We start from the raw sequence: 12500 nt of genomic DNA on the forward strand, positions 1-12500 counted from the left end.
ATGAGTTTGTCATTTAAATAGACAAAATGCTGCTCACTTTGAAATACTGTGCATCCACACTTTGTATATCCTGCAAAAGTAGATTTTCCAGGCATATTCTTCTTCCTTTCTTTCTTATCTTATTTATTTATTACTACTTGATATTATTGCATACCTATGCATAAAGCTATACATATTGTCACCAAAGCCATTAACTTTTTTATGAGCAAACAGGCAAGAGAAGTGGATAATCATTTTTTTCCTAAGCAATATAAACATTTTTTTGTGGGCAATCCCTTGTTATTAGTGTATTTTAAAGTGACATGCAATGTTTGAGGTTGATGTAATTGGTCATTTACTGTCAAAATTTATAAAATTTAAGTTTTCCAATGTTTGATAGGAAATGTATGTGGATATGAATTAAATGAATAACATGCTAAAACTGGAACATTCTCTATCTCTCCCTCTCTCTCTCTCTCTCTCTCTCTCTCTCTCTCTCTCTCTCTCTCTCTCTCTCTCTCTCTCTCTCTCTCTCTCTCTCTCTCTCTCTCTCTCTCTCTCTCTCTCTCTCTCTCTCTCTCTCTCTCTCTCTCTCTCTCTCTCTCTCTCTCTCTCTCTCTCTCTCTCTCTCTCTCTCTCTCTCTCTCTTTATCTTTCTCTTTCTCTTTCTCTCCCTATTGCTCTTTTTTTTCTCTCTCTCCCTCTCTCTCCTTCAAACATATATAACATAAGGTCTTTCTCTCTCTTTTTCACTTTTTCTCACCCCCCCCCCTCTCCCCCTCCCATTTATGCTCCACAGGTGTACAGACTAACAGCCAGGTCTGGCACATATGTCCAGTAGTACCACAACTAAAGTTAACAAGGCAGGATGTGTGTGGTGTTGAAGAAGCTTTCTTTCTAATACTTGAATGTAAAGTGGATATTTTTATTTGATGAGTGATATCGAAGCCTGTCTGTGCTGTTAGTTTTAAAGAGCTTGAAAATTTGTTTTGAAATGCATTCATTGTGCAATATGATTTGGCCCCAACATGCAGTATTTTTAGATTATTGCAGTATCTAAGCGGTGCATGTTGCGATAACAGACTTGATATTGAGATAATGGTAAGATAAGATTGAGAATTTGTGAAATTCCCATATACAATTATATGTCCAGTGAAGAAAGAAGAAAATGGGTGCCATCACTTTTTTTTTGTCATCATAATTTCTATTTTATGGCATAGTATTAGTTATACTCTTTTTTAAGTTAATTTCTTTTTTTCTTCTTCTTCTTCTTTCTACTATACTTTTTTTCCCACCCCATCCATTCTTTCAGTTAAATGGAGGAAAGGGATACTGACTAGACCAACCCATTCACCATATTTTTTTACCCGCATGTTTCGTTCCAGATAAGGAACCTCCCCCACCATTACCAGAGAAGAAAGTGCAGCCGCCACCTCCCCCAGAGAAGAAGCCGTTACCTCATCCGTCTTTGCATCCACCCGATACCCATGACGGAAGTTGTTCCTCTAAAGACGCATCAGATTTAGCGATGTCCAAAGGGTCCAAGAAGAAATCCGAAGTCAGAGGTGGGTTCGTGAGCTGTTTTATGGGAGGCAGAAGCGGTCGATGTCAATGTGTGTTGTGCATTTATTCTGCTGATATGAATTGATGTTGATGTGAATGCAATAATTATTCAAGGCCTTTTCAATTAGGTTAATGAGCTGCACATACATTATCCACTCTTTCCCACTTTTTCAAATATATGAATAATTGCAAATTCACAACCACATTCCAGAAGACCTAAGCTTAACGCTGGACACAAATGGAGAGCCCCTGAAGCATGTGACGCACCTGAGGCCCAAAGGTCCCTCCCGGAGACGACCTCCCTCAGGGGTGTTCAAGGAAAATGTAGGTCTATATTTAGTGTATAGGGTATTTTTAAAGAGGAGGTCCTCACCAGGCGAGTATGTTTTGATGTTCCATATTTACTTATGCGATGATTGTAAAAGCTCTTTAAAGCCAAGTTCCTTAGATGTTTTTTCGTATACCATTAGTCAGTGGAATAATTTGTGCATCAGAAAAGTTATTGTAGATGTGTTCGTATACAGAACAGGATTGTCTATACAGTGCAATGCTGTTGACTTACAGTATAGATGGAGAACTTTACAAAAAATGTAAAACGAAAGTTTCACTCTTTATGGAACTGTATATTGGAATGTATTTATGATTATTTAAGGAGCTTTTTTCTTTAAGGAATTATGATAGCTTGATTAAGAATGCTTTCCCTTTTGATGAATATACATTGGTATTTTTTTGTTTTATTTTCAGTTTAACATAGCAAATGGTATTTTTAAGGAACACTTCATGCAAGCTTTAATCTTGTTTGAATAATGCAATATAAGTTTGTGAAATCCCATTTCCAAGACTGTTTCACTCTTCTTGAGACTGACTTTAGTGCATCTGACTTATAATGATAAGCATCATACCATCTTATATATTAATATATTTATCAGTTGTCATGGTATGTGTAAGGGCTACTAACAAACACCCTAACCCCTGTCTACTGACTCAGGTTTACTTAATGAAATGAGGGCTTATTTAACACATCATTACTATGTATAATGTTACCTATATGATGCTCAAGAAAGAAAATGAATATCTTGTGAGAAAATGTACTTAAATTATCTAAAAAATGCACTCTTCTTGCACAAAGGCCTTGCACAAAGGACCATTACTGTACATACGTTTATTTTCCATATTTTTTTTCTTTTCTTTTCTTTTTCATGTCCGTGTTACTTCCGTGGAAGTTAATTGAGCATCATGTTTATGATAGGAAGACTCTAATATGTTTCATACATTTTTTCCCCAATTTATATTCAGACAAATAACCCAGGATTTTGCTTGTTGATTAGTATGCTTTCTGTGTTAGCATGAAGTCCACAACTGACCACCATATATGTTTTTGTGGAGAACTTTTGCTTCTGTGATTTTTGCTGTTTGTGACAGCCCCCTCCCATAGTGATTTTTTTTTTTTTCAACTGAGTTTATTTGATTTCCTGTAAGTTCTCAGACTTCCAGATTTAGTTTCATCTTGCAGTATGGCATAATGTAGTGTTAAAGTCAAAAGATCAAATTATTAATGTTGTGATGGATGACAAGAACTATTCATCTTCACGATTGTAAGGTATGACAAAAGAGAATCAATTGTATAGGAAAGATTTGAACTGTTTGAGGATTTATCGATTACTGGCTTTTTGTATATGATAGTGATAGAAGCAGTGACAAAATGAAAATATCATCTTATACTCAGAAGAAAGTAGATATTTGAGTACAGTACAATTTCATTTTTACAAATTGATAGGTACAATACTTCTTTTAGGTTATTCATACAGTGAATGCACTTAACCCACCCCTGAAGGATACAATTTGTTACACTCTGTTGAAATTGTTAACTCAGATGTACTAATATTGTTTTTATTTTTCATTTTTTAATCCAATATGAATGCTGTATCTTAATAGTATATGCACACTTACACTTGAATTTTTAGAAAAGGAATAAGAATTACATTTCAAATTACTGATAGTAAAAAGATAAGAGAACTACATTGATTAGCACAAACATTTACTTCTAGATTTCCAATGTGTTCTCAAACAGTAGAATGTATTTATAGTAAGTAACAGCCAAGAATAATATATCTGGGAAAGTTTCGATCACCATTATCAATTTTTAGTAGATGGGAATTTATCTCCAGATTTCATGCTTGGAAGATGTTATTGCTTGGATGTAATGAAGGAGGGAGGAATTTGCATAAGTGGAATTATATTGTACTTTTAATTTGCATTCCTTGCATAATGCACCAATAGCAGACCATTCATTGCACCCAACTCTTGAGCTTCCTCAGTGTGGCGGGGTTCTGTTAGTCTAACCTCGCATATCACACTCTCTCTCTCTGTGGCACAGATGAAAATCAGCGCTGACCCTGACACCCACCTCCCTCCCACACCCGAAGACGACCTCGATAATGTAAGTGGCTTTTGTGCGATCGGTGCTGATTATAACTGGAATTTTCTATGCAATAAGCAGGATTTTTCTCTTTTTTTTTTCTCTTTCTTTCTTTCTCTCCTTTATTTTCGAACTACACGTTTCTCGATAGGTAATGTTAAGTGTCCGATCTTCTTTGCTGTCCAGAACTTTTAAAGACTTTTGCATGAAAAGCATCCAGGACTGCTATGCAGGGAGTGGTATGTTAAGCTTACGCATGCTGGTGGCCAAAGGACTGTACATGGTATTGCAGCATCTTATAAATCTAGAGGCATTATTTCCAGGATGCAGTCTATGCCAGATTGGCAGATCTTCTAGAACAACTAAAATACTGTCTTTCGGAAGAGCTTCAGTCTCCGTTTTCTTACTTTCGTATTTCAATTCTTTTTTTTCTCCCCCTTTTTACTTTTAGCGTCAGTGATTACCTTCGGTCTAATCAGTGTGACTTGATGATAGAAAACCGTTCAGTGCGTTAGATTTAGTGCCTTAGAAGTTAGTTCTTACTCAAGTCAAGTATTAGAAATATTCTGGCAGTGAGGATTATTACCCTTCTCTCTCTTATATAGATATGTCATAGAGATTTAGCTCCTCCTTATAATTACAGAAATATGGAATAAGTATTTTTAAAAAATGAAATCACAGAGAAGAACTTAATATAAGAAATTTTAGCAGACATTTGTTGAATGCAGTGTTAAGATTGGTTGGAATTTGTAGAGAATACAAATAATTATTGCCTGCAGAGTTAAGAATATAGGTATAACATTATCTTTGTGGGATAGTAATCAAGTCAATATATATGATGAGATAACAATAACACAACAGCAAGATATTCAAATGTCAAGTAAAGAGGTTGTATATGTAGGTGTAGGTGTGGGACAGTTATCTTTGAATTCCTAGTGTTCTTATCAAAACTGATTTGTTTGTATTGATGCCAGTCGTTTATAGGTGATAATGATATCTGCTAAGCAAGGGGCCATGTAAACAGGTATTGTGAACTATGTGTTATGGTTTGTTTTTCATTTTTCTTTTTATCCTTCTTTCTTTTTTTCTTTTTTTTCTTCTTTTTTCTTATTTGACCAAAAAAAGAGTATCCTAATTGAATGTACTGTTATTATGGGTTCAGAAGCATTTGCAACAAAGATGAGGAAAAAAAATTACCCAGTAACTTTGAACCAAATTGAAATTTCAATGTTATCAATCTGATAAGATAAGCCTAACATGGACCAGAAAACCATAGGATTGACTTCAGTATCTTTACTCCCTCCAACGCAACTGTTCAGTGTGAAGCTTCTAGCAAAGTTGGATAGTTTTTAGAAAATTGCTCGTCTACATCTGAATATATCTATATCTTTATATATACACAAACCAGAGAAGATGAAGAGGAGAGTAAAGCGGTACTCCGAGTCAAACATCTTAGACGTAAGAGTCTCCAACACCTGTGACAAGAGATGATATGATAAAGTCGCTTATCGGTTCTACTGTGCATGTTCTACTGTCTCTCTCGTAGGAACACTAGTTGTTCTTTTCATGATCACGTCATCTCAGCATTGCTCAGGGCACTAGTGGCATCATTAAAATGGTATTTGGTAAAATCAGGAAATTATGGACTTATAAGAAGTTGTTCGTAAGAATACCAGAAAGACTTTTGAAGGAAGTGTGAGGATGATGGGAAGCAGGAAGAGATAGATAAAGCACTTCTTCCTGTTGTGTACGATAGATGTAGGCTTATTACAGAACAACATGTATGTGAGATGATAGTGAGGTTTATGTTTTATTAGATACACTAAGTTTCTGGTATAACAAACACTAATTGATTCGGGCAATACACACACTGTATTTTATCAGACAACATAATCTTGTCTCTCCTTTTTTAGCCTTTTTTTCTTGTTTTTGCTCTTGAATTTCACTCAGAGTACCTCCAGCCTTGCTTTTGTCATCAAGAATCCACCCCTCTTACAAAACCTCTTGTTTATCCCTCATGTAGGACTCCAGTCACCAGCTGAATGGACACGTTAGCAACTCTGAACTTCCACGCAGCCCGAGCGTTCCTGCCATCTCCCCTACTCCTCAGAAACCTGCTTTGCGCTCAGAAGTTCCACCTCCCCAAGCAGACTCATCGTCAGGAAGCACAGTCCCTTGGCTACAAGAGCTCCATTTAAAACAGAAGAAGAGGCTCTCGGGAATTATTGTTGGTGAGTCGTCGTGAGCTTTTTTAATCTTTGCCGTGGTGGAATGGGAGGGGTTTGCCTCACACGTTGATTATATTCTTTTGCATCTCCTTTACCTTTTTTTTTTTCTGTTTCCACTTGAATTCTCACCTTCTTTTTCTTTTTGTCCTCTTTCTCCTTCTCCATTTTATCCTCTTGTTTTTCAGTATATTCCATAATTTTGCTTCAAGACAATGCATCCTTTAGGGGTTAACCCACTCACGACAGGGGCATTCCAGCCTTGCATGTCACAATGCCGGGGCTTTCGAACGCTTAGGCCTATATCAATTAAATGATTGGCACCATATGGTGCCACCCGGCCACCGGGACCTTGAATGAGCGGTACCCTAGTGTATCACCCGTCCAGAGAGGGTTAATTAGACATATTGTACTACCCGAGTAAAGATATTTTTCCCTCCATTAAATAAAGGTATTAGAAATAATGACGTCCATAATTAATATTTTTTTTATAGATTTTAAAACAGATTTTAAAATGCCAGATTAGAGAATAAGGAAAACTTGTTCTTTCCAGATGGAGAAGCCTCAGCTGCTCCACCGCCTGTAATCTCTCCAAAGCCAGCTGTCTTGTCTCATAAACTGGAAGAGAAGCCCAAGCCACCCCGGCCATCACTACCGATGAGCGAAGCCGTTAACACCAGTGTCAAGAGACCCGTGGAGCCTCGCCTTCCCACGCCGGACTATGAGAGCAAGGCCCCCATCACGAAGAACAAACCTCTCCCGCAGACGCCGATATCTAGCGTGCAGCCAGAGAAGAGACACGGCCCAATTGCTGATCAGAGAACCCTGGGTCCAGCCATTGAGGCGAAGAAGACGTCTTCCGTCAAAGAGATGAAAAAAGGACACACGGCACCAAGTGTCACAGATGCTCCAAGTAATTTAGAAGAGAAGATTGATACTTTGTATAAGGATCTAATACCAAAGGTATCGTATAATGTGCCGAGTTGTTTGTGTTAGCAATATGATTGTGTTTTGTTAGGAAAAATATAAAATTAAGTTATATGTATTGCTACTTGGTGTATGCTGTGATATTTTGATTATCATATATTGTCAGATTTATTGTTTATATGTTTAGTAATTATGACTTTTAAAAGATGATGTTACAGTTGGCCCATAACAATGGGAAAATTACATTCTGAACTTCCTAAAACACTTATGAAGGTTAGAAATTCACACTTGCAGAGATCACTTTTGTCTGTTTTTCCAGTCTGTCAACTGAATATCATATGTTTTAGCTCTATGTGACAACTACACATTAGTGGCTCATGATTGGCTGAAAATCAACATGTCTGATATCACTAGTTATATGGGACAAATATTTATACGATTAATCCAGTAATATGTTTGAGTGTCTGGATATACAGTTGCTACATATGACTAAAACCTATGCTTCTATGTAGACAGATCAAACGAAACAGACCTTAGGACTTTTAGTTTAGCCTTCAGCTGCATGATTCTTAAAACCATTTCACATAGTTAAATCATTAAAATATCTTGTTGATGTTCAAAAATACAAACTAACTACTTTAGAATCTCAGTATGTATGTTTCTTATCTTTAGCAACTGTGATACCCTTCTATTTTCATATATTTCAATACTCGGGGAATGTTAAGGGCCAACTGCATATCGTTTTACGTAATTCTCATTGACTTGCGGAAACTAATAGATATATGACATTAACGCATTTTCTCCCTGACACAGATAAAATTTATTGAAGAACGCATGGAAGAGCAGAAGAAGGACCACTCTCGGAAAATTCAGATGCTGATGTCTGACCTGGACGAGGAGCGCAAAAAACGAGCATGCATGGAAGTGGAAATTGAGCGATTAAAAAAGCTTGTCAACGCATTTGCTCAAGTGTAAGATGTGTTTGAATCCCGGTTGGAAAGAATGTGGATAGGTGTCTTTCAGGGTTACGAAATATAAAGTGTTGAAAGTGTTACAGAACCATATAGAAAGTAAGGATCTTTGATAGTCCTCACCAGAAGGCGTGAGATACTGTATTAAGTACCATGAGAGATGTGACCTTCATTGTGATCCAAAGGTCTTCCTTAAAAGTCAGGTGGATGTCGAGTATCTCTGTTTTTTTTCTCTCTCTCTCTCTCTCTTTTTCTACTGTTGATATAGAGTAAAACCAGTATACAGAGAGTTTGATTTACATGTGTGGTGAGACATGAACATCATTTGAGCCATATAGGTTGTTTAATGTGTGTTCATGAATATGTATTCAGTAATGTAGAACATTAATATCTGTTGATAAAAGGAATGGGAACATGAGGTAGGTTTTAGCAGTATCTTCTGTGTATAATATGAGAAGAATGCAAGTGTTTTGATAGAGGCAGGATTTCTGTACGGAAGAGAATGCAATGGAGAAAAGTGATGTTCGACTGTCATTGAACTGATTTTGATATAAAATGTACTAGAACAGTCCATTATAGAGTAATATTTGTTATACAAATATGACTGCTTTTCAGCATCACATTTCTCTCATGGTGCCAAAAATGACCATGTGTTGGTGCTGTGTAGAACACATCCTAAAGTATTGAGGCTTAAACTGTGACATAAATTCCAGTTTACACATGAAAGAGAGAGAAAGGAATGCAAAGAATATTTCAAGCGTAAGGGTAATACAACTTCAACTTTCAGAAGATACATCTTTATTTGTAGCATAACCAAGCAGAAACAGATGTACCACCCAGAAAAAAAATGATTTATAAACTACAGCTTAGATGATGCAAGCATGTTTAGTTCAAGTGATCAATTTTTATCTTTGATTTATTAGTATGTTAGTGTGTTTATGTATATAAAATATGCAGAGTCAAATTTGATTTTGCAAATGTACCATAACCATGTGTGAGTGCATATAACATGCATAGAACACAAATAAAAGCTGTGTATATATGTGTATGTACTTGCAAGTTTTGTAAGTTCATAATACCAGTTTTGAAATTGGGATCATATCAAGACATATTGTAGCAATCTTCAGAGCATAATTTTCAAAGAAAATACAGAAAAAATAACACACCATTGGTCGTTGGCAAATTGACGCAAAACGTGATGACGAAACTCCAGATTAAGTTATCGGATGTAATATAGTACAATATGCGTGTAATTTAAATATGTAAATGAACAGGGATTTTGCAATAAGAGTTGAGGTAAGATCTGTAGTAGATGTCTTGCCTTGATATATAATTAGTGCATTCAGTCCATAGAACTTGGATTCATTTTAGGATGAGGATGAATGCATAAATGCCCGTTAGTGATACCTTACATGGTTGTGGGGCCTCTGGTCAACGCAAGGAAGCCGTTGTACATTTTTAAAAGCTAAAATCATCTGATGGTACTTGAGTTTTATATGGCTTTGTTGTACAGAAATTGTGCATGGATTGCAGTACTTAAAACGATATATGGTAATTGTTACAAGCAACAGCAATGGCTTCACTCCTGCCACTTACAACATTTTGTACAGATATTCCAAAATGCCATATCATGTGACATTCTTTTTTGTAGTATTTTTGTATACCTTCTTTTTGGAAACATTCCCTCTGCATTGTATTGATTGGTGAAGTGAAGCAGACGTAAACTAGCAATGTGCTGGTCCCTCCGCAGGGCCGGTGTATATACTGTATGTCCATATTTTCCCTTCTAGTGTTCTACCTATTCATTTTCAGTTAGATTTTTTTTATGTTTACTTTTGTGTATGTTTGTGTATATTCATCTATATGTATATATACATTTATATCTATGTATATACAAGTGCATGTGCATATGCATATGTGTGTATGTGTATGTGTGTATTTATATATATATATACATATATATACGTACATAAATACATACCATATACTTATACTTATACATATGGGAGTATATGTGTGGACATACACCATAGTACACATTGATTGTATGTATGTAAGTATGTTTATATGTATGAGCATTTTAGTCCTTGTTTAAGAAATAATGATATAGGAAGTTTATATTTATTTACTATAGAATGCATTACCTTTTGTCAGTATGTCTTGTGCCATCATTTTTGTGGCCCACACTGCTTTGTGCCATGAAACAAAATCCTTTGCTACAAGTTTGACTCGGTCTTTGGTCTGTGCTTTTAAATATTCAAGTTTTGAGTACCCTTTGGATTTCTTTTTGTGCCAAGGTTATTTGGAAAAAAAAAAAAAAACAATGCAACATTAACAAGAATATAATTGTGACTTAACTTGATTTAAAACAGATATAGCATTTGTTTTTTCAGACCTTGGCAGTAGCTCATTGATAGTTATTTAAGTAATGTGTCATGAAGTAAAGAATATTCGGTGAGCAAATCATCGAAGAGAAATTTCCCGCTAAATACGCATAGTAAAAGTACCGGTCAAGAACCCCTGTGTCTAGCATAGCTTTCTTTAGACATTCTCTGCTTCAACTCCATCTGTCGTGTAAAGAGAGGATGGCATCAAACATGTAATTACGTGCCTCTGTATGCAGTTACTGTGAAACTAGTTTTCTTTTTGTTTGAGAAAAGAAAAGAGAGGCTTCATTTAGCTGCAGAAGTTCAAAAATGAGAAAAAAAGAAAAAAAAAATTGGTGTATATATGACTTGTATATTTTACTTTAATAACATGTGCTTCAGAGAACATAACATGAAGGTGATTTCACATTGGTTTAATAATGAACAGCAACTAGACGCATTCACATCATTAAGAGCTTTCAGCTAGTTGGTACTCCATTTCAGACTATTTAATTTTACCTAGTGATAGTTATGTGGGTGAAAGGTTGAAAAATATTAGGGCCACGTCATTTAATTCCAAGGATAATACAGGTATACATAATAAATAATGGCAGTACAAGTGTTTATTCATTCCTAAATATGGCTACACTGAAGTCTGTACTTAAACATGGAAATACGTCCTGTATTTTCTACACCGTATGTCATAATAATGTAGAAACAGGTCAGTAATTGAGGAAAGGAATTGAAGAATATATTGTATGTGTATTGTATAGCAAGATATGATGGTTTTTCTTCTGTCTCTATATATATTTCAGCTTTTAATCTCCACATTTCTATTCCAATATACTGCTGCTGTCATTGAAAGATTTTTTATAGTTTTCAGTTTCGTAAATTGTAGATTCACAGGTATTCTAGTCAAGTCATTTCAAAATCATAAGGTCTTCGGAACATCAAATGTTGAGCATATAAATAGGGTGTGATCCGCACATTGTCATTCAGTACATCATTGTCTATTTGGTTTGGGAAGTAAAGTATATTGGAATACATTTTTTTTTTTTACATCACTTTCATGCTACCAAATATATTTGGTTAAGAAATATCATTGAATGACCATGTCTACTGCATACTGTAAATCCTTTATATATTTTTAATAATCCTAACATTGATTGTATCAAACATCCTTGTATTTTCTTGCACAATCATAATTTCTATTTTATTTAACACTAGTCAGTGAGTAAATAAAGAATAAGCATATAAGTGGTTGTTTTGATAAGTTACCTTTTTAGAGTCCAGTGTCAAGTAATATACCCTTTAAATATAAAAAAAAGTAAGCATAATGCATTGGCAATTGTTCCAGAATAGCCATTAGTCAAAAGAAGAAATGACAAAGGGTTCTTAATAATCTTATTTGTATGTATGTTGTAATCATTCTCTTTCTGTGCCGAAATTGAGAGAAAAGTATTACAGTGTAAAACCTCTAGTTTTATGATGGTAGTTGCAGGTGTATGTATATCGTACAATGTAACCTGAATTTCATCACATAATGAAAAAGTTTATGATTTAATTAAGTGATGAAATGAAGCCTACACTTCACTAGGGCACTTCACTGACATTTCTTAGATATAAGATTGTTTTCCATGTCTTATTTACTCAGACATTTTGAAAAGTTGGTAATGAGATTTTCATAGCAAGTCATTGTTCAAATTACTAACTAGATAAACATTAGTTCTCAGGTGTTGTTGAAAAGTAAATGTTGATTTTATATAAGCGTATTTATCCAGAGAAAAAAAAAATATATGTAATTTTTTTTTTTTTTTTTTCTTTTCTTTTCTTTACTGAGGTAATTACACCTGAGAGGTTGATAATGAGTGATATCAGATAGACAAATTCGTGATGATAATGATTTGATAACTAGCAGGTTGGTGATAATAATTGTTTGAAACCCAACAACATCCTTTCCTTTCCTTTTCATCAAGAGTATTGATTAAGAATTTGCTAATCCCATCCCTTACCACGCCTCTGATGTTTGAAGTTATATCAGCCACGAAAA

General features: G+C 35.1%; 1 protein-coding gene across 26 annotated transcripts in view; it reads left to right on the forward strand.

Moving 5' to 3' along the window:
- The window catches only part of LOC122256648 (CIN85 and CD2AP related), a 177788-nt gene extending 167402 nt beyond the window's left edge, over positions 1-10386 (forward strand). For 22 of the 26 annotated variants that reach the window (XM_043021478.2, XM_086554193.1, XM_086554194.1 and 19 more), the window contains 6 exons: positions 1365-1544; positions 1754-1866; positions 3920-3982; positions 5985-6192; positions 6740-7149; positions 7927-10386. In XM_043021478.2, coding sequence (XP_042877412.2) covers positions 1365-1544; positions 1754-1866; positions 3920-3982; positions 5985-6192; positions 6740-7149; positions 7927-8088 — 1136 coding nt within the window. In that variant the 3' untranslated portion in view covers positions 8089-10386. The remainder of the gene's footprint in view (positions 1-1364; positions 1545-1753; positions 1867-3919; positions 3983-5984; positions 6193-6739; positions 7150-7926) is intronic. The other 4 variants (XM_086554196.1, XM_086554199.1, XM_086554214.1 and 1 more) reach the window with 1 other exon arrangement.
- Positions 10387-12500: the final 2114 nt, after the last annotated feature.

Source organism: Penaeus japonicus, unplaced genomic scaffold (assembly GCF_977035675.1).
Source record: "Penaeus japonicus unplaced genomic scaffold, GWHDUDI00000001_assembly GWHDUDI00000029, whole genome shotgun sequence".
In the NCBI taxonomy this organism is placed as follows: Eukaryota; Metazoa; Arthropoda; class Malacostraca; order Decapoda; family Penaeidae; genus Penaeus; species Penaeus japonicus.